Source organism: Perna viridis, chromosome 11, assembly GCF_037379345.1.
Source record: "Perna viridis isolate PV_CMFRI_1.1 ecotype Kerala chromosome 11, ASM3737934v1, whole genome shotgun sequence".
In the NCBI taxonomy this organism is placed as follows: Eukaryota; Metazoa; Mollusca; class Bivalvia; order Mytilida; family Mytilidae; genus Perna; species Perna viridis.
The window spans coordinates 11950735-11974993 of NC_142455.1; the positions used below are offsets into that span (position 1 = coordinate 11950735).

A 24259-nucleotide genomic window follows, 5' to 3' on the forward strand; every position below is an offset into this window, starting at 1 on the left:
ACACATAGAGGGCGATAGACGGTGAATAACGCTCTGTGTACTGGTAGCGTTTGAAGTGGACTTAAAGAGGGAAATATATTCAACATGGAATTATCAGGAATAACTTTAATTACAATTTTTATTGTTTCAATTTATGGTAAGTTGCAGTTTGCGAAAATTACAACTTAAGGTCTGTGCAAGTCGATCATCTATGTATTTGAAATCATTTACCTGAACAGTTTGACATTGTCAACAATACCGGCGCCATAATCTAAATTTTTAGAACCGGCTTTACATAATGAAAGTAGATCAATTTATATTCTTTTAGAAAAGATGAAAAAAGATAAAATGCTTGGTTCGTCAGAGATTTTTAGGCGCAGATGCATTTGATTGATTTCAGCTTTTGAACATGTGAAACCGGCTTTGAATTTATTTTACCACGTGGGTTTAATCATTAAAAAATGCAGGTAGACTAATTGAAATTTTCCACGGTTCGATAGTCATGGTATTATTCAAGTAGATAATATGGTTAAACATTGACAATTGCTTTCAGACGATTGCGAATGTTCTATTTATGTCAAATTTATGTGGAATGATCTGCTTTCGTTTTCGTTTTGACTCGCTGTGCATTGCCCAGAGTTTATTGGTCATAAAACTTGTCTGGCATCTAATTAACAAGCTTATTAAGATCATAATTTTATATTATTGTATGTGATAAAATGAAACATTGATGTGAATTTTAAGGTTCAGAATTTCTTAATTATTAATGATTTATGTATAGTGGATCTTCAGACCTTAATTAAGGTGAAAATGAAATTAAATACATTGAACCTAGGCAGCTAATTGGAAATACCCGGATGAATAATGAAATTGGAATAAAATATGGCAGTACTTTTTTAAATGACAGTGTTTTTTTATGATGTAATCTGTATAGAAAGTCTACATTGTTGTGTAGCTATTGATTACTGTTGTTTTTTTTTCATGTACACTATGCATTACATTGTAGTGAAAATATGACAAATATTTCTAGTATTAACAAGACCTTGAATGGAATTTGTATCATTTATAGATTTTGAAAACATCAAAACCATGGATTAAATTCTTGTTCAAAAATCTATTGATTTAGGAGGAGAATTCCCAGATTGCTAAATTTATTCATGAGTAAACTCTAGATTAAGCAACCTCAGGGAGAAACATTATCTAGACTATTTCTAAGGATGGTGCTACTTTCATTTTAGATTGACAAAATTTATGAGGGGCACTAAGCTTCATTAACACTCCCCCATTGCTTTGTAGTGTTGTAATTTAGAGGGGGTTACATAATAACATCTGTCTAGGGCTCTTTGAACACCAATTTACACCTATAACATTCATTTAAATCACTATTATTCTTTTGACCATTGATTTAACAGGGTTAACTGAGGATTAATGCTATAGCATTGTTGTTGACATTTTCTCACAGAAATTGAATTATCCACACCAGTAAATGTTAAAGGCCTGGAGGACAATGTCATTTTGTTAAGTACTAAAAATTATAGTTTTAATAGGGTAATGAATATTATTTGAAATTATTGATATGAATGTGATAACATTGTTGACTTGCTGATAAAAAAAGATTTCAGTTTAATTATATGTACATGTACATGTACATGTATAGTAAGTAATATAGCATTTATATTATTTCACCCAATTTAAAAAAAAATAGGTGAGGCTATTTACTCATTGACTATCATACTGTACTAAAAATATTTGTATCATAGGTCAACCACACATTTACAATGTACATGAATTTGTTTATGAAAGAATAATAATCCATCTCCTATATATTAAAAGCAGAACATCTCCTTATATTAAATATAGTACATGTACATATGTATATAATACATGTTCTGTAAAATGTATGTGCCAGTGGAATTCCAATAGTTAAAAATTACATTGTATTAACCCAACTTACATGTAACATTGTAAAGAAGCAAATTTTTATCATTTATTTTTCTACAGTGATGTACATGTGCAAATGTACATGTACTTGTGCATGTAACTGTATACATGTATGTTTTGGTAAATCACGTGTATGTATGTACTTGTAAAATATATTCATGTATGTGTATTCAAATATACATTTTGTACATTTGGTATTTTTCAGAAGTGGCTATGGTACTTGCATGTACAAGTGCTTTAATTAATTATACATGCACAATGTACATGTACATTTTACATGCACACATGTAGTTAATGGAATATTCATTTGTACATGTACATTGTAGATGTGTTACATACATGAACATGTAAATGTAGGTTTGTACAGTATACATTTGTACATGTACTCTGGATCCTCAATTGACCAGTCATATGCATGTCAGTCCCATAAATCATACAAATTATTTTAATATCAATCTATATACAGTGAGGTTATTTGATGCAGAGGAGGTTATGACAACCAGTCCACATCTGAACTTGTCTGTCACCTATAATGATTCCTCATTTGTCAAAGGGCATCACTTTACTTTTGTAAAGGTCAACATGCTTCTGATGAGAGATCTTGTTAAGATTTCAGAAATTGGTACTATTTTGCTGTTCTAAAGGTCGCATAACATACATGTACATGTGTATTTTACTCGATGTACATGTACATTAATCTAGAAAGATAACTTGTCCAGTACCCATCAGGTGTTTAGGTTTTGTGGACATACATGTACATATACAATGTATAAATTGTACATGTTACATACATGTATAGTGTAGTTGTTTCATATATGTATATACATGTATGTGAACGTGTTTATGCTCGTGTGCCCCAACATGTAAGACCAGTATGTAATTGTATGGGTAGTAAAATTACATGTATGTGAATATCCTGCCCAAAGTCTATTTCACATGATGTGGCTGACCTACAGGTAATTTCAGAGATTCTGAAAAAGGGGGTTTTGGGCTGTTATTGGTATCATTTTGACAAAATTATACATTCAATAAAGAGGTTTTCCAGCCAAATCTGATGAGGAGGGTCTGGGGTCCACCATACATCCTTACTTGATGTACAAATTAATTGCCTTTCAAGTTTGATGGTGGGAATTGCTGCCTGACAAACCCCCAAAACTATGTAGTGGTATAATGTTATGGCACAGTCCCTGTCATCTTGGTTTTAAATAGAAAATTATGCCAGTACTCTATTTGCTGTCAATATTATAAAATGTAGATGCAGTACATTGTATTAGGATAGTTTTATAGTAGCTGTACATGTACATGTACATGATTGCATACATGTACAATGTACATCTGTACATCATAATGTAAACAAACACACAGTCTACATTGCATCTCCCTCTAATTGACCTCATGGGAATAAAGATGCTTATTCAATATTCATTTTAATACATTACATAGAAAAAATCCATCTGATAATGGGATATTTGTTTCCACTGTATTATTTCCAATTATTACTAATATTCTAGAATAAACAGTGTATAAATAGTAGAACAAAGTGAGATATCCCAGACAATATAACACAATTCTAAAGCTATCTCTGGCATCTCTCCATGCAATTATTTAGTACCTTGACTATTAATTATAGAGATTGAAAGCCTGACATATGTATGCAGAAAACTGCAACCTGATGCAACACCTGTTTCAGCTACTATTTGACAGATTTGCATATTATATGTACATGTACATGTATAATGGTTATAAAAATGCATTTACACAATTTTATGATATTCATCAGCAAAATGTTACAATTACTAACAATGCACAAATGTAGTAAGTTAAAATATGGTACAATGTACCAGTATGCATTGATTTGTATCAGGTACATTTGTACATGTAGAGTGTTGTACACATGCATTTTGTACATGTCATAGCATTGTTTGAATTTTCAAATCTAATTTTGTTTTCATTCTTTTTAATCTAAATCTGTTTTTATTCTTTTGTTCCCTCCTTCCAACCTTAAAAGACATGACAAGAACAGTGACCACCTTGTTTCATTACTAAGACAAAAAAAAATACATGTATGTCTGTTTCCTGATACCCTACCTACCCTAAACATATATGGCCAATTTGGCTCATGCACTGTAAAGAATCTAGATTTATTCTCCATTAACTCAATGTGAAATGTTTTTGAAAAATTAAATAATTTCCCTACCTACCTACCTACCTACCCTATTTTTTTCTGTTGGTTGCAGGCTACAAAACTGTTTTTTTTTTTTTTTTGGCCCATGGTTAAAAAAAGCTTCAGATTTCTGGAACTTGCCTGTTGGATATAAGACAAAAATGCTGTTTATTGTACAAGGCTAGATATAATGACTGGATCAATAGCTAAATTTAGAAGGGAAATTATTGATGGAGATATATATCGTAAGTGCCAATCAAATTGATTTCTACTTATTACTAATGCTGATCCAGTGTGTTGGCTAAAACAGTAACATGCTAGTTACCGTAACACTGAAAAAAAATTATAAATTCAATGTACATATGCATGTATGCAAATTTGTAACTTCAAACCTTATAGAAAAGATGATGGTAATATGATACAACAACAGCGCACATGTATAGGTACATGTATACATTGTACAGAACTTAGTAGTGTTTTGTCAAGGTGTAAACATGTCAGATAATGACTTGTTTTTATATTTTTTGCACTGCTGATGAAATAGAATCACAGAGGCAATTATGCATTTCTTGTCTTGTAAAGCTATTCATTATATTGGTTTTTACATGGTAGGTGTAATACACAGTAATTCATGGATAATGTTATTAAATGCTGTCACCTTTTTGTGCCTTAGCCAATATTTTGGAGCTATTCGGGGCTAATCTGGCAGTAGCAATTCTTTCGAAGTACATGTGTCTCTTTCATGTCTTATCAGAAAAAAATCTGCAGTGTACATTTATACAACGTATCTATTCAAAATTGATCACATTGTCTCCATGATTTGGTTATAGCACAGTGCTAAATTGGGAAAAGTACAACTCTTGGCTTTTCCCAAAACATATACTATATATATACAGTGTATATAGTTCTGTTTCCTTATAGTGTTCTAATCAGAGTTTAATTCAGATCAGTACTACATGTACATGTACATACATGTATGTTTTATTTTGTACAAAACTACATAAATGTACATGCACATATACAAAAATGTACAACCAAATGTACAAACATGCATTTCAATTGATTAAAAAAAAAAACAGACATAATTTCTAACATGATCCTGTGTTCCCAGTTTTTCAACTTCCTGTGAAAGGTATAAAATTTCTAATTTTATTAGTGGCTCTTTTATTGTCCAAAGTTTTGGATTTGCCTTTTCATACATGTACACTGTACCATCTGCACATCATGATAGTGCATTTGTACATACATGTACTTCATCCAATTTATATGGAGCAAATGTAGTTCGTATCAGTATAACTTGAAGGTTTAAATGTTCTAGATAATGTCTAAGTATGGGAAAAAATATCTGTTCATATACATGTACATTTGTATTCTTACACCATCAATCCTCAGGCATACTGAGTATTATATGCTTGAAGTATTTTTAAATTTAGATACACATTAATTGTATAAAGGTTACATATAAAACCAATAAAATCATAAGTCAGCGTAAACACTCAAGTTGTAAAACTTCTATTAGTGTAATGTGTCCCCAAGGTCAACGTTTCTACACAAAACTTCTGAGCTTGCATAATGTAAATTTAAATACCCGGCTATTGTAGCTAAGTCTTTTTTCTTCAGAGATGGCTTACATTATAACTTCTACTTTCACAAGAAGAGTTATTGAAATACCCGTCAATGAAATTTTGGCGGTGTCTTTTGGCTTGAAGATACATGAACTTTGTGCATTTAAGATTTTACAATGCATTTTAAATATGAAATCTCTTAAGTGGCAATTCTGATCAAGTTTAGGAACACAATAGATATATTCGTATAGGTTTTTTTTTTTTCATAATTCCTTTTAATACGATTTTAATGAAAATCTTTTGCAGCTTTAAGGCCTGGGAAAGTTCACATGCACTTTTATTATCCCTGCTAGGACAGTTTAAATGAATTTAGCATCTTTGCAGACTGAAAAAGTAGCAAAAAAATTTGAACTATGAAATGCTGACTTTCTTTTGGAGCAGAAACTGGTTAGATACATGTACATGTACAAATGTAAGTCAGGTGTTAAAATGCATAGTATTAAATTACTTGTACATGTATTTCACATGTATAAAAGTTACATGTAAGTTTCTGTAAGAATCAGGCAAAATATGAAAAATCAGGAACATGCATGTCAAAAACCAACTGATCTGACAATATATGTATATATGAATTTCACTCAAAGACTGATGCTTTCTCTATTTGAAAAGACCATTATTTGATCTCTGCATCACTGGATTTCTCTAGAATGTTAGAAATATGATGTTTTTGATGGAATTATCTGCCCTTGAAGTGTTCATTTTCAGTACATTTCAATATATATTATAACTCAGTTTACCAAATTAATATTGGAAAAGTAATCAAGGGATGGAGAACAAACAAACAGAACAAAATACATAAAGTGGCTAAAATCATACATACCAGTGCTGGACACTAACGGTTGTCCGATTGCCCGGGACAAGTGAAAATCCCATTCGGACAAGTGAAAGTCAATCAGTGCTAGCCCGATCAGGCAAATAAAAAAAATCCAGGTGTTTGAATTTAAAAAGTTTAAAATAATCATATTTATCTCAAAATATCTTCAGAAAATTTCTTGTTATTAATGATTTATTCGTCAGGATTCTTTGGCAACTTGCACTGCTATTTTCGATCTAATCTGGTTTTTCCCTTTCACAGGTACATATGTTATATAAAAAACTACCAATCGGAAAGCTCCGCTATAAAAAAACAACAAATCAAATAGCGTTTCCATTTTGATCTCTGTTGAGAGTTTGACGGTGACATTCGATGTAAATTTTGGCTATAATTAAGCTTAAAAGCGTATTTTTTCAATGAAAAACTCAATAATACTAAAAGATATTATTGCTTTAAACATAAAACTCTCCCAATTAATCTCATTATGTATCAAATAAGTGCTGATTCGTGTCTTGAAATTTACACCCGAAATCGACACCAAATTGGCAAATAACACATTTTCAGAGTTTGACATCTGTCAAAACAGGGTACATCTTATATTTTGTTTGGCAAGTGGTTTTGGAGTTCTGGCAAGTAAAATCTGTCATGCACTTGCCTGAAGGGACAAGTTGGTTAAAATTTTAATGTCAAGCCCTGCATACAAAGTAACAAAAGCAAATGAGCAACTCTGACTCCACTAAAAACTGGGAGCATGGACCAGGTGCACCGGTAGGGTAAGCGTCCTCTGCTTTTCTAGAAACACCCACTGAATTGCTCATAAAAAGTCAAGTCCGGGATAGACGAAAGAGGAAAGGAAATCTATGACACATTGAATGAATCAGCTTTATGGTGTCTTTTTCTTCCTTTATTCTGATGGTGCAAATAGTCGAATTAAACATTCAAAATGGAGAACGTTTCACCCACTGCCTGATTCTTACAGAGTCTGACACTTAAAACTATACCTAATTACACATAAATTTACATGCACATCAAAGAATTTGGTACAGTTGAAATTGACCAGGCAATGTCTTTGATATGTGTGACCTAGGAAATCAGATTTCTCCCACAGCACACATACAATGTACATTGTACATGTACTGTATAAATGTAAGGTATTGTTGACACTTTTTGTACATGTACAATGTAGGTTGAAAAACTCATGTGAATGTTTCGTGTCATTTATATAAATAACAGAATTCTATCTCAATGAAAAATTACATAATGCTGGAAAATACTGTTGAAATGTTGCATCTCAAATTTATTCATTTATTTGACCTGAAACAAGGTTATGCAAATTTTATCTGTAACTGGCCAATCCAAGAATTGTGGGAAAGCAAGCCATATGTGGTTCAGGTTGATTTGTGATGTGTAAATATCCTGTTTAAAATTTCATAAAACATAACCTGTCTTCCAGATAATGGGAACTGTGTCTTAGTTAAAAAGATATTTATTTATTTCATATTGTTGGGATATTAAACAATTTTTGGAATGTTAAACTGAACATAGTTGTAGAACAATGCGATTGATCATCTTTTTGTTAAATATTTGTCAAAGTGTTTTTTAAATTTTATCTTGTGAAGGGTCATTGGTGTACATGTCAGGGTCAGTTACCTCTCCTTCATTGTAATTCTTGTGAATTATCCTTAAAGTTTCAATGGCAAATTATGTACTCTACTTCATCTTGACATCAAATGAATACATACAAAATGTTTAACTAATTTACGGTCTATTTAAGAACTTGCAAAGCAAGTAGAAAATTAGTTAACATTTCATGGGAACGCATACATGTTACTATATTTGTATGTGTTACATGTATAGTAATAATTTAACTTGCTCAGTAGGATTGAATTTGTGATGTTTAAAGTAATAGTCCTTGTTAGAATCATGCAAATGCTGTAATATCGTATTTTGGTGTGTATAGTGCGCAGTGCAGTTTTGAAGGTCTGAACGTGTGAAAAAAGTTATTTAGACTTAGGTTGCAGTAAAATTTTGTAAGACAAAAAAAATCAATATTTTGCATTTGATCTGTCAATTTATTTACCTTGATGCAGTATTTCCTATGAAAATGTGAAGGAAAGAAACTTCTATGCAAACTAAAACATTATGTAAACATCAGTAGCTACATAAATTGGATAATTTTAATTTTGCAACATGATAAAATTGACACAGGATGTAAGAAATGTGCTACTTATATGCATGTACATTGATGTCTATTACATTTTTCCTGGAATGTGGATAGAAATGTACAATACATAAGCTTTTGATAAAGTTATAGGTTTACACTATTTATGGATAAGGTTTAATTAATGTTTTTCATAATATAATGTGCATGTACATGTATGGGTTCCTACAAGTACACAATACATTTAGTATTTTTACTTTAATAATGATGCATGTATTTCTGAATAAACTGCAAAAATTATCTCTTGAGATCTTATGCAGAAATTAAGTACAACTGCGCATGTATTTAAACATCTAGAATATAAAAAAAACCTTGTTGTATTAGTAAAAGTGACCATGTCATAATATAAATTTAAATCAATGGTTATGTGCAATATTGGACACTTTTAAATTACTCATTTTTTTGGGAGCAGGTGTGCATTATTTTGTTGAAATATGCATTTAAGTCATTAAAAGTGAGGTTTGTAAGAAACCTTGGTTGGAGCTCAAGTGATGAATAGTCAACCTTTGTAACTTTTCAGTAGGAATAACTTAAAGTAATGAAATTTATCATGTGAATAAGATAATAAATGCTTCACAATGAAGTGGGAAATTTGAATCTTAGGTCAAGAGAGGTCAGTAAAAGGTCGCCTAACAGTCAAGAAGTTGTAAAATCATTGAGACTGTAATTTAACTAAGAGGATACATGTACTGGTACAGGTATTACATGTACAGGTACATGTATGACATGTAAAATAATGATAAATGAGGTACATAAACAAAGATTAATTGAAAAGTACATATTACCAGTAGTGTATAGTATCCATGTGGAGCATTTATATGTACATGTACATGTATGTTTATTAAATGTAATTTGGAGAACTTGGATACTTAGGATCTCAAATTTTATTTGATGATACTGAAAATTACTGGAGTAATGACCCCCTTCTTTCTGAATTCCTGATTCTGCCACAGGTCCTGTTGTGATTGTGTTCTTGGCTTTCAAATTTGAGAAATAAGTACATTTTGTATATGTACATGCAACCTCTTTACTTGAGTGACCCAACTTATAATATCTATGCTTTGCTTGAGGTACATTTTTTTGTACATTGAACATATACCATAGTGATCATGCTGTCCGTCTGTCTGTTCATTTGTCCACAACTTTTTCATTACTTTTCTTTGAAACTGCTCATCATTGTCATTTGATATTTTGACTGACGCTTTAAAAACACATGTACAATGGATGTATGTCACATCATCAGATTCAGTTTCAGAGTGAAGTGATATCAACCTATCGTTTGACAACTTCTCTCATATTTTGACAGCATGGTCACTGGAGGCTTGCCAGGTATCCTTTAGCCAGCTTTGCCTGGCTGTTTTTCCTGTTTAAACCTTGCATCTTGTAACTCCTGCATTGTATGGTACTATTTTCAAGTTCATAATCAGAAACATAGATCTTTGTAGTAGCTTTTCCCCTTGTGATCATCATAATTGATTATACAATTGACGAATTACGCATTAATTTTTCATTGGAGATAGGCTGTAATTGAAATTCTGAAATACCCAGAGATTGCAAGACAAATGTATAAATTACCTCAGAGGATGTTGCTCTACTCGACCTCCAGCTCTGGAAATGATATTATCAGTATAATTTGTCAGGGATAGCCATTAAAACAGCTTGGGGTAATTGGAGGCCTGCTTGGCTCTTTTAAACTTCTCTGTGTGTTGAACAATTGATGATAAGTTTAGCATGGTGCTTGGCATTAATTTCATTGTTAAAACCATTTAAGCTGAAGCAGAAAATTTTTAATATAAACAAGATGTCAGAGTGTTTGTCTTTCCTTGGTTTATGATCTGCTTTTTTTTTATCTACATCAGATAAATTTTGTGGTTTCAAATAGGTTAAAAAAAGGGGGGGGGGATTTTACCTTTGCGAGTTGACTATGCAAAAAAAGGCAAATGACAGTGATACAACAGTTGATACATGTACATGTAGTAGTGAAAGATTAAGACAGATATAGATCTGTTCCCAAATTTAGGAGGGTTTAAATACAAAAGTACCAATCATGTGGGTACTTACATTTGTATATTGCTAACTTCCATTTGTAGTAAACTTGTTTCTAGAAGTTACATGTACAATGTACCTCTCATTGGCAGCATCAGAATCAAATACAATTATTATAAAAAATAATAATTATATACAAGAAGTACTCATTACCTAAAGCCTTGAAATAGAAAGATGAATCCAGCGCCAAGAGGAAATTAGCAGCAGCCCACTTTCCAATGGCCCCTGAAGTTAAGAGTTGGCTTCTTAAATTTCTACTTTGATTGTAAAGAACTATATACATACTGGTTACCCAAGTTTAAGCTGTGGGCTACCAAGCCAAAATTTTAGGTAAAAACACTGATTACTGCCCACACAGCCTAATAATAATTCATCTAGGTGTATTAAATTTTGCCTACATGTATATGTACAATGTACATGTATGTACTACATACAAAATATATGTTAGCAGAATAAGACTGTATAATTAGTAATTTGCAGATTGAGATGAGTTTATCAGATATAGTTATTCATACTATGCTCTACAGAATCTGAAACAACAAATAAGCTTTTCTATACATTGTAAAGTGTATACCAGTAGTTGCTAATTTGGCCATAAAAAATAATGCTGTTTCCTACTACCAGACCGACCCTAGATTTTTGTGCCTACCCTAAACATTTTATGGTAATTTTGACTCGAGCACCATTGAAGTCTAGAATCTCTTTGTAAAATGTTTTTGAAAAATATAATTTCCTTACAAAGCTACCTATGTTTTTCTTGCTAGTACACTTTTACAAGTAGCAGGAAACAAGACTATTATTTTTTGGCCTTATGAAATACATTCCTGTTTTTTAACTTCCTTGACATTTTCATGTACATGTACATTGTACATTAAATTGTAACTTAAGCAAAATAAATACATCCACAATTGCATAATGAGCAATTATCATTAATTTGCTTTATTTTGATAAGATAATACATGTTTTCAAAACAAACATGTAGCTATGTTACTAGCAAGGCAGAATTATCATTTTCCAATAGAAATGACACTAACATCAAACATTCCTGCATTTTTTCATAAATTTGATAGTTGGACCAGATCTTGGTATTGTCTGAGACAAGAGAACTAAAAACTGTCTTAAGTTAATTAAAAAAAACTATCATATAGGAAAAATGAAATTTCATGTTTTTTTTTAAAATAGTATGCATTTACACAGTGTATGCTTTTGTACATGTTCATATTTTTAAATATATTGCTCACAATACCTTGTAGTTGCTTGATAAACTGACTGTACTTATATCAAAGCTGGTTAGCTCCCTTGGAACAAAGGTCATATAAGATCATGCTGTCACTGGCATTCATCATCATTATGGGAGTTATTTCCCTTGTTATACATATTACTACTGTATGTGAAATTGATGTTTTTCAACCTTCTAATTCAGATAAGGTCCTATTAAAAAACTCTAAAATCCTTAAAAGCTGAATTAGAAATCATGATTTTTGAATGATGTACCTTTGTAATATTGTAGATTCAGGCTCCTTGAAACCTAGTTTTTGCTCCAAATGTCTTCATACAGAATAGGTACGCATGCATGCAATTGGTTATTTATTACGGAAAGCATAAAGGTGAAAATTAGAATGTCATGTACAGGTAGTAATTTAAGTGGACATGAATTTTATATAAATACTCATTACATAAATACATGTGAGTACTGCCACCAGTTCTAGAAAATGCATTTTTTTGGCCTTGAACCATTGTTACTTAGAAATCCTTGCAATATTAACTTATTGAAATATATTGATAAGTTCATACCTGGCGTAAATAAGATTTGACAGTTAATATGTGATAACACATGTACCTAATCTACTGTGCAGTGTGATTTATTCTGAGTAACAAGCCCTGCCATGATTTATTGTCTGCCAGCTGTCACCCAGAGCTGTACTGTAATAATATGGTTTGGATTAACATGCATGTTCTTTGGACAGAGTTATGGTCTAGATGTCAAGATCCAGGTGTTCTATAAAACACTCAGACCTTGAGATTTCTAATTAGAGTTGAAGTAATAATGGTCTAAATGTATTTGCCTGGCTTTTAGCATCCTTCAGTCAAATTTGGTTGACAGATTGAGATGATAATGATATGGATGTTGTGTGATGTTTTTAGACTAAATATATGTATAGTGTATTGTTTAATATTCAATATGATCACCATACTTTGTATCTATAACTACCAGTATTCTTTCATAATATTAATCCAGGCACTACACTGTATCTCAAATGTGCAAGAATGATATACATGTACTAGTGCATTTTGTTTGTTGATGTCTGAAACTAATGTGCTTCTTAGCAAAGTTTTAGAAAATTCTTGTGCATTTTTTTTTAGGGGCTGATGGTATACATGTATGCATGGTGGAAGGTGCAATAAACTTAACTGTCTTAATTTTCACCATGACCTGAAATTAAAGAATAATTTTAACAGTGTTCTAGGATTTTTTTAAATTTTAGGTTTCCATTGGAAAACTCGAAATATAGATCAACTTTCCCACACTTTAAGTTAGCTTTCTGAACTTAACAAATCCTTTAAGAAATTCGCGCTTTCTTCTTGCCAAAGGGAAAGTGTGGTATAATAATCAATTTTCCCCGCACCAAAATTGCGCTTGCTCTGGTAGAATCCTAGAACACTATTCAAATTAGCTGGCATGTTCTTAAGTGGGAGCAATAGGCTTTGCTGACAGCTTATCCAGCCTTGGAGGTCTTGGATTGAGCTATTTTAATTGTCTTATAATGGCCAGATTCAGTGATTGATTGTACATGTAGTTAATGTATTAGGATGCATCTTTCCTGGGCAGGGTTATGATTGTATATGACCCTGTGTAATGCGGCCAAACACCTTTTCTAGGATCAACCTTTGTCAGGTTAATGAATGCCAGAATCTGCTCATGTTAATCTTAGTCATTTTGTGTGTTGTACAATGGATGTACTTCAGCCATTGCAGTGGAAAGCTTGCCAGCATTTTGTTGACAAAATTAGGTTAGTGTGACCTTTGTAGGTCAATTTTGTTTTGGAATCTATACCTTGTTTCTGAATGAAAGTACTAGCCCCATTAATATGCCCCTTGCCAAGTTTGGTACATGTAGACTGACAGGACGTTAATTTCATGTTGAAAAATCTTTGAAACATTCATTGTACATGTGCCTAGCTGCACATTGTGAACTGTACAATGCAGGGAACACTTTTTGAGGGGGTAATTGGACATTGCCCCTCAAATGCTAAAATGACCTAAAAAAAGATTAGGAGGCATGGGTCAGTGGACTATTTTGATATTTGTAAAAATTATGCATTATTCATGCGTGTACAAAAAATGTATTAGTGGTCATTGCATTATTTGAAATCATGCACCCATTTAATGTCACAAGTATTGGTTATTGACCAATATTAACTAGTTCATTTCGAGAGTTATCACTGTAATGGACATGTAGTTTTAGCCAAAAAAAAATGTACAGATGATGACATGAACACAAAGCGATGTGAGAATCTTTCAACTACCATGTCCCAAATTACTTACCTGCTTGGGATGTGTTGTACCCCTATTCATTGGGTGGTTGGGAATCACCATATCTGTCCATCATTCAGTCTGTCTGTCCAAAATTGTGTCGCAATTACAGGTACATGTATCTCCATCAGATTCCACTGGACAGATTGATTTAAAATGTGGTATGTGTCTTTTACAGGTGGGACATATACATTCATTGTATGTGATTTTGATTCCTGTTGGATATCAACTTCCTGTAAGATTGAGTGGGGTGTGTCTAAGCATGACAACACTTACAATTTCATGTTTTCTAACTATGCAAGAATGATAGAAGATAATATTGTTTTGTCTAATTTGTCAGTCTATCAATGGTAAACTGGTAACCATTAATAACCTGGGAACCTCTATGCTGTTCTTTCCTGTCACAAAATGAGTTTCAAGATCACCTGGACCATTTAAAACTTTATTTTTTAACCTTGGGAGGCGAAACAGAAGGCAATAAATGTCCGAAGTTGCCCTTGACACAAACTATGAAAGCTGATGTTTGGATGCTATTAATTTCAGTGTACTTATTTTATGACCTATGTAGTGATATATTGGTGAAATACTTTGTTTTACTAAATGACCAAATGATTTGACATTATTGTCATCATACAAAGAGATTTACATGGTGACATTTGACAGTCAATTGCTGTTTCCAAGGTCGTATTATGCAGTGGTATGCAGTATCTGTCAGAGGCACTACTCTCTTCTCTTGGTATAATTTATGTATAAATATGAATGATATACCTTACTTAGGGATTACTTAGGTAGTTAAGGGAATATACATTTGTACATGAAGGCTTATTATAAGCTAGTGCTACTGCAACTTCTGATAAAAGGCATGCAGCTATTTTCGGAACTTTTTTGGGCACTTGAAAAGTTGGGAGATATATGGTGATCATGCTGTCTGCCCGTCTGTCTGTCTGTGTGTTTGTTCTTCTGTTTGTTTATCCATCCAAAGTTCTAATCTGCAGCTTCTCTTAGAATGCTGAATCTAATAAGAGGAAACTTTCACATATTCACTTTATCACACGATGCCATTGTGCACCACTAATTATTGTTTCCCATCGGAATGACATGGAGTTTCAGTCATGGCAGAATTTGTTGGACCATCTGACATGACTGGTACTTTTAGCCAACGGTCTGGTAAAATTTGCGTGATTTCTGGACCAGATGTCCGGTACATTTTTTTTTATTAGAAACACCTCAACAGGAACTTTTGGTTTAAAGATGATGTCTGAATCGAGTAAAAAAGCAATGCAAAATTCTTGGGTTTTTTTTGTTTTTTGTTTTGGTCTGGCAGATAATTGTTCGGTCCAGCAGATTTTGTTAGGTTAATGGACCAAATGTACGACAGGTTGAAAAATGATTTTGCCAGGTCTGGAATTTGCTATAAACATGTACATGTATGGTTTCTAGGTAGGGGGCTGGGGGTATCAGTTTTCTACTCAGAAAGGTGAACTTATTCCAACTTGATGCTTTCAAACCAAATGTCTGATTCCCATAAGAAAGCTGCTGTTAAATACTCGTTATTAAATCGTAGCTACCATTGCTATTTGTATTGTTAACCGCTTGTTTTTTTTGTGTGACTAAAATAGTATGCTGTTGATGGTTGTATTGATTTCTATTTTAAACATTTTCCAATTAATTCAGAGATTGAACTGTTGACACGCTCAATATTGCATGATTCTATTGAAAAATGTCTCCTGCAAATTTTAAAATGACATGATAAAATATTTAGACATTCTGCAATTGTTTCTGGTGTGTTTAATTGAGAAAAATTGAAAAATAAGTTGGTAATTAAAATCCATAATATTAAATTTTATCTGCTTCCACCTTTTTTCTGAATATATTAAAGAAGGCATTCCTTATATAATTTTTATAAAGGTGGGACTGTTACAATGTGAATAAGCCAAGAGGAGTTCGAGGATATGACAATCCCTTTGTAATCAAAAAGATTTCAAAACTATGAAAAGGAGCTTATAAATGTAATTGGATATTAGCACTGTAAAATTGAAGAAAATTTGGGTCCAAGTTATCCCCCTTTCAATCCCTCTCCTTAAAATTTTGGTTGTGGGTCTGAAAGTCCTTCCTTTTATGAAGTGCTATATTGTATCAACTGAAAATTTGATCCTACATTGTTCTGTATGCTTGGCTAGCCATTGCGGCATTCAGGGAAGTTTTGAGTCATATCTATTGATGCATTAGTTGCTACCAGTATTGACAAGTTAAAGTAACTCTATCGTTCTAGGAATAAGGATTATGGGAAATCTATACTATACAAGTCTACACACTAGTCAGATTTCTCCACAATCCTCCCCTTTACATATGCATAAAAATATGAACAGCCTGTTCAGTGATCTCTGGCTTTAGCAAAACTGACTTGAGGGATTTTTCTCTATTGATTTATTAAAGATATATGCCCATTTATGTAAATATGATTGTAATGCTGAACAAGGAAACTTGATAATCCCAAAAATTAAAACTGAATGTTTTAGAGATTCATTCATATATTCTTGGTCTGTCTTGTGGAATAAGTTACCCAAACATTTACATAATCAAGCCACTGACAACTCATTCAAAATCAATCTAAAGAAGTACCTTAACACTTTTTAATAGAGTATTAAAAGAGAAAATTGTTGCTGCTTACACTGTTTTTTAATGTTCTATATTGTATTGTCTTAAAGTGATTGGGTATTGTCAAATCAGCTTTTGTTTTTTTTTTGTTGTGTTGTTTATTTTTAATTTGTAGTAGATATATTTTTGTGTGTGAGGGCCTCGGGGAAGATTAGGAGATTTCGATCGATGAGTAAACTGAAATCCTCAAAACCACAAATTCAAGAATCCATGAACTTGTGTTTGTTCACTAATCCACAAAAAAACGCTTTTCTAAAACAACATGTCAGCAGCATACTATAAACTATACATGTATATTGTATGTATCTATTACTTGAGTCGATTATCTAACAAATCGGCAGTTATCTAAATACTTAACATACTACAGATTCGCCAAGCAGCAGATGTTGTAATACAGGATGAATCTACAATGATATCCATTGGTGATCAATAAATTGTCAAGTTCATGTCAATATTAATGAATTAAATTTGCTTTATGACCTAATACAGCCTTTTAAATCAAGGTAATTATGATTTCACTGAAATAGATGGGCCTGGAGGCTAAATGGGGTCAATATTCAAGCCACCTGTCTTTAACTGGTTGTGTTTAGATGGTTTCTTCAGGTTGTGTAAGGCAAATAAAGCACAAATTTAATAGTTCTAAATTTTCAAGTATCATTGAGAGGATTGATCGGTAATAATTTATTCATAGCCAATTATGAATCAAAAGGAAATGAACAATTATATATATTATTGTTCAGTTGAATAGGTTTGAAGCATGCTTAATGGCTTTCAAGCATTAAAGCCAAATTATTAGGAATGTGCATGCTGGGATGAAGTGGTGCATGGCTCTTGTATGTGATTTTTTTTTTTTTTTTTTTTTTTTTTTTACATTTGACAAAAATAGTTTGTTAAGGGAATTGTTTTACTATTAGGCAACCACATGGAAGTAAAAACAAGAAGAGACAATGAATTGAGGAAGAAACTACATGTACATTGTACAATAATATCCATATTTTGAGACTATGACTAGACTCTAAAAATAGAATATCCACAATATGAGGACTGAAAGAATGACCCACCCAACTTTACCCAGTAAATAACACATAAGAATACTAACAGAGAAGCAATCTGAAACTCCACTTAAAATTGAGAGTATGAAAAAATATGACATGTATTCAGATCAAAAATGATAAAATCTTTAATAATATATTCTCAGTAACTGTATTTTGTATATTATTATTATATTAAAGTACCAGTACATGTAGATGTTCTCTTGGTACATTTAAATAGAAACCGTTTCTCTTTTAACCATAAATTCCTAATTTCTATGTCAAGATATGGTCCATGCAATATGTATGTACACACTGTACTGTCCAAATCATTTTCTTCGTGCTGTTGCTTCTGTGAGCTAAAACAATAAAGATCTGGCCGAGCGTAATGGTCTGTTCTAATTGTCAAACATTTTTGTCCTGAAAAGCATAAAATATCGGCTTTTGGATGTGAAACCATATTCAGTCAATCAGTCAAGTTAAATAATTTAGTTGAACCCCATGGTGTGATGGATGAACACAGACTAACAGACTAACAGACAGACAGACAGATGAACCATGAATCACTATATCCATGTATATGTACATTTGTACATGTGATATTCTGTATATGCTTATAAAAGTAGCCATTAAGTATAATTTTATGGTTTTATTTACATTACAATGTGGAGTACATTATGTATTATGACAGTTCCAAATAGCAAAAATATCCTTGATTTGTTCCGATTAGCATGAACCATTCCTGATATTCCTGAATTCTTGTCAGTACATCTCCTTAGTCCATTAACACTGAATGTCATAAATGGCGAAGTATTCAGAATTTTGAATGAGACAGTAATCCCCATGGAAATACAGACATTTTTGCTAGCCCTAATGGGAATGTACTACTTTCATTATCTGGATGCAAATGTTTGACACTAGGGAGCACTTTCATGTATAGTACATGTACATGATGATTGTATTGTTTGGGAGTTTGGGTTCATGCCAAAACGTTATGAAAAGAAGGAGGGGTTAAATTCTTAAACTTTTAGACATAATGTTTTTTTGTCAGTCTTTAATTTATCTCAGATTATCTTTTATTTTAATAAAATTAGTTTTAAAGGAGTGATCAGTATAGAAGTGGTGAATGGTGGCAGTTAAGGGATATTTTGGAGTGGGAATCTTTGTAGTTGGTAAATGTTTCAAATAATCAGTCTAAAAATTCAATTAATTTGAGATTCAGTAATTGTAATTTATATTTAAAAATGACTGTCTATCCTACTAAATTTTTACATCAGCTGGTCAAAATGTCCATTAAAGGTTTACTGACCTTGATAAATCCTTGTTATCCTTGAATGTTACACAGCTGATTCAGCATAAATATTTTTATAGGACAGTAACACTGTAGTATTATGATTTATATAGAAATACTTGGCTGGCAAATATAAAAAATTATTTGGGAGCAGTCTGTTCATTAAGGTTTCAAAATTAATAAGACATTTTCCAGCAATGATTGATCATTTATTGTTTTTATCCAGCAACTCTATTTCATTCTGGAAAATATATACAGGAAAGAAAGATGATTAATCATATCATTTTGTACCATCTCTTGAACTTAAACGTCATTGAAAGCTAAAACTGCTGCTTTCTGCTTGACAAATGCATGTGGTTCTTAAAATGAAAAAAAAGGGGGGGGGGAAGTTAGGAACCAACATAATATGCACAAATTCACAAATCGACGAACTTTTGTTTCTTTCTGTAGCCATGAAAATTGGTATTCATAAATTATAGTACTTTCACAGTAGTGTGAAATTGTATGCTACATGTAACAGAAAAATTTGACATGGTTTCATTTAAAACCATCAGTTTGTTTAGAAGAAACCCTAGTGGCAAGATAAACGGATATTTTGTGGTACATGTATTTTATTAGCTTTGTACATGCACAGGTATGTATATGAAAACCACTGAGTATGAATTTCGATTAATATTGAATGGGCCTACATTCAGGGTGTAATGGCGCTTGCAGATTTATAGTCATCACTTTTGAATGGTCAATAACAAATGCATTGAATATATGTCAAATGAATGGTTCAGATTTGGTAACTGTATCTGTCTTCAGAATATAAACAACAACTGATAAATGGCACATATCATTTCCATCCATTAATTCGCCATCTAAAAATATAATCCTCATTGTTATGCTATGATAAATGCAGGTGTTTTGTTACTGAAATTAATTGAATAGCCAGGCACATCGCTTTTGTGTTTTGGATACAATATAACACCTTTCATATTGCACAGGCTAACACTATAACTAAGACATTTTTAAGAAATATGAACTGCACATACATGTACTGCACATGTATCAGTTTCCTTGCCATCTACGCAAGACCCGAAAAGGTTGTCAAGAACGTTAAAATCTCCACCAGTGAGTCATATACATGTAGTTGTTTACGTTGTGCATCATACCAATATCAGCTTGCATCTTCAAATTAAAAGAAATGTATGTACAGGAAAATAATTGCAACTACAATGTATCTATCTTTAGTCCCCTCAAAGTCCCCATTGGGTCTCTTTATCTCTCTTGAAAGGATTTAATGATGATAAAACTGTTTTTGGCTCCTATTTTGAAAATAGTACAAGATAAAAATTTTCAATAGCTAAAATGATACTTTGTTACAAAGCTTACAAAATTTTTCATGTAAGGTTATGATTGTTCATTGAATTTTTGTAGGAGTTATTGCCTTTTGAATTCTTGAATTGATTCTTATGACAGTGGGATGATATTGTAAATATCAGAGATTCATTTGAAGAGTTGTTGCCCTTGAAAGCCAAATTAATGTTTCTCGTTTTTTTGTTTTTTTTAAAGCTTTTATATTGACAGTAATGTGTTGATCTGATAATTTTTGTCTTTATTTACTTGACTTAGTACTCTCACTGTAAACACTTACAACCATGCATACTTGAAGAAGAAACAAAGAGCTTTAAACTTATTTTAAGCTTCTTATAATGTGACTATCAATTTTACAGCCTTGTGATAAATTTCCCAAGCTCTGAAAAGTCACCTTATGTAAATAAGATGTCTGCTTTCATGTCCTTTAGGGTACGGGTGTAAATGACTTTAAATCTTGAGGTTGAGGGAATTAAATTTCTTCTCGTCCATTTTAAATTTGTGTCCCTTATCACATGTGTTGTAATCTATAAGTGTAAAATGAATTTGTCGGTAACATTGTTTTGCAATTTCAATCCATATGGTCTTTTTTTAAATGACAGTTTTGCAAGATACGTTGAATATATGAAAGAGGATCTTACTGAAATGTGGCAAATGCCTATGCGGGATGGAGCTTCATATGATATTTGTTCTCAAATAACATTTGACTTTAATGATAATGTACCACTGTGTTGTTTTATGGCTTATGTCTTGACCAATGGAAAAGTTGATAATGTACCACTAAGTTGTTTTATCCCTTGTGTCTTGACCAATGGAAAAGTTGATAATGTACCACTAAGTTGTTTTATCCCTTGTGTCTTGACCAATGGAAAAGTTGATAATGTACCACTAAGTTGTTTTATCCCTTGTGTCTCGACCAATGGAAAAGTTGATAATGTACCACTAAGTTGTTTTATCCCTTGTGTCTCGACCAATGGAAAAGTTGATAATGTACCACTAAGTTGTTTTATCCCTTGTGTCTCGACCAATGGAAAAGTTGATAATGTACCACTACGTTGTTTTATCCCTTGTGTCTCGACCAATGGAAAAGTTGATAATGTACCACTACGTTGTTTTATCCCTTATGTCTCAACCAATGGAAAAGTTGATAATGTACCACTACGTTGTTTTATCCCTTATGTCTCGACCAGTGGAAAAGTTGATAATGTACCACTAAGTTGTTTTATCCCTTATATCTCGACCAATGGAAAAGTTGATAATGTACCACTATATTGTTTTATCCCTTATATCTCGACCAATGGAAAAGTTGATAATGTACCACTATTGTTGTTTTATCCGTTATGTATCGACCAATGGAAATGTGAGACTTCTTACAATTGTGTTTAAAGTTCAAACATTCCCTCCCTTAATGTAAAGGTCATTTTGGAAAGAGGTAACTTCCAACAGAACAATTTTGAGCCATTCATGTTTCAGAGCATCTACAATGTATATATAAATGTGTATAAGACTTCATTGACATTCCATCCTTAAAAATAGATCATGTGGAAATGGGGAATGTGTCAAAACATATTTCACTATCTAAATCTGACTGTGATAAGGGACCAATAAAAAAGTACATGAAAATCCTCATGATTATAGCTTTGCTACACAGAGATAAAAATTAGCAGTCGCCCCTTAGCCCATGGCTACTGATGTGAGCTGGGCTACCAAACATTTGGTAAAATTCATTTGAACTTATGAACACATAGAAAATTTTAAACAAAAATATGGTCTGGGCTACCAGCTTGTATTTCATAATTTTTACCCCTGCTGCAGAATTCAGCATTTTATGTGTCCCTCTGTCAATTTTTATCTTTTGTATCTTAACTTTAAATGTCCATAATTGATTGTCAGAAATAGGAGCTTAGGTGAACAGGGAGATAACTCTCAATTTTGAGGTTAAGATATGGGGTTAAATGACCCTAGATTCTTGTAAATTGAAACTAGTTGTTTTACCCAAACCCTGAATTTATCAAGGTTCAAAGTCCATAGTCAAACATCCAATAAAGTGTAACTGTATGTCTGTTTTAGTTCATTTGAGCCAACAGTAAATTTAGCTTTAGCTGGACCAAACTTTAGTCTTAAAAATGTTTTCGGCAGGTTAGACTGTAGATTTAACATTAAAAAGCTCTAAATGGAGTTAATATGCATAAAAAAGAAACTTTAAACAAGTTCACATGTATTGGTCTAGCTGAAATGATATCTCTACTACAATCATGAGAAAACTGCAAATGCTCAAATTACTTTATTTGACCTATAATTGTTGCTTTTAATTTACATGTACTCAGCTACCTTCAAAATGATTGTTTTTGTCAGAAATTGACTTTTTCTCCAAAGTTTGAACAGACTTTTGAATAAAGCATTTTAGGTCAAGTCAGATCACTTGTCTTAAACAGACAGAGATCTACCTGTGCATGTGTAAATCAGAAAATAATAAAACTTTTCTGTTTTCTGTACATTTAAATCTCACCTTGAAATGTATCTCTATTTCAGTACACCTGAGAAGAAGATTGTGTATTTGATAAAAATAGTGTTGTAATACAGTTTTAAACTGAATGCATATGTGGTTTTATTTTTATGGCCTTAAATGGTTCTGAATCATTGAAATATTGGAAGGAGTAATGTGAATAAACGCTTGTTGATTGATATGATGGTATTGATTTTGAACTTCTGAAGGTCTCAGTCTTGCATTAATATTCCCATTGACTCCCATAGTAAAGTGCATATTTCTAGGATTTAAAAATACACATGTTAATTGATTCAATTCAACTTTCACTTATGTAGCATTTCTAAGGACATGTGAAAAATCAATTTCCTGTAAAAAAAGGTAAGGTGAGTCCACGAAGATTGGACAGAAAAGTAGTCTTAAACTATAAATAGCAATTTCCCTACTTTCACTTTTGTTTTGCACTCATCAAACCAACATTTTAAGAGAAACATTTTTGTTATAATGTTAAATTTTCTTTGAAAAAAGTTTTTCATCTTATAGTGTTATGTTTGCTCTATTTTGTAAGTTATTGTTCATATCTTTTGACAAAACATTAGTTTGTATAGAGACAAAAAAAAAAGCACACAACATTTTTATACCCTCCATGATTTGACATACACCCACTCAGAGATATGCAATGCAAGACTGGTACTTCAATTCTACAAGGATGCTGAAATACTATAGTACAGAGACATTCATGTACCATGAACACTTTTAGAGTGGCCGTAAATTTCTTTTTAGTCTTCGAAGAAATTTTATTTTTGTCTGCATTTAAAGTGGTAGAGCTTACCACTCACAATACGAAAAAGAGTAACAAAAATCTCTTACAGAAAAAAAAAAAAATTATCGAGAACCACTCTAAAGGTGGTACACCACTACATGTATATCTGTGTCCAGTTATGGTATGTCTCTTTCTGTACTGTATATGTCTGTCTTATCCAACTTGTACTGTCAGTTTGCAAGAGAAATATAGAGAATTAATCTTTGTATGATGAAAATATAGTTCAATATGTTCAAAATGATGGACTTTTCATTTTAACAAACTTTCTCCTTGGACAATTTTTAAACA

The 24259-nt window shown here is 32.2% G+C and overlaps 1 protein-coding gene and 1 long non-coding RNA gene across 2 annotated transcripts in view; one reads left to right on the forward strand and one right to left on the reverse strand.

Moving 5' to 3' along the window:
• The window catches only part of LOC148603001 (uncharacterized), a 46262-nt gene continuing 22003 nt past the window's right edge, over nt 1–24259 (forward strand). Inside the window, exon 1 of the mRNA XM_088553936.1 lies at nt 1–136. Within this exon, the coding sequence (XP_088410062.1) occupies nt 85–136 (52 nt within the window). The 5' untranslated portion in view covers nt 1–84. The remainder of the gene's footprint in view (nt 137–24259) is intronic.
• Nucleotides 18501–23211, reverse strand: LOC148603002 (uncharacterized). Its single transcript, XR_015916910.1, has 3 exons — nt 23173–23211; nt 21305–22141; nt 18501–20477 (listed from the first exon to the last, which is right to left on the reverse strand). It is a non-coding gene; the product is annotated as an uncharacterized LOC148603002 (long non-coding RNA).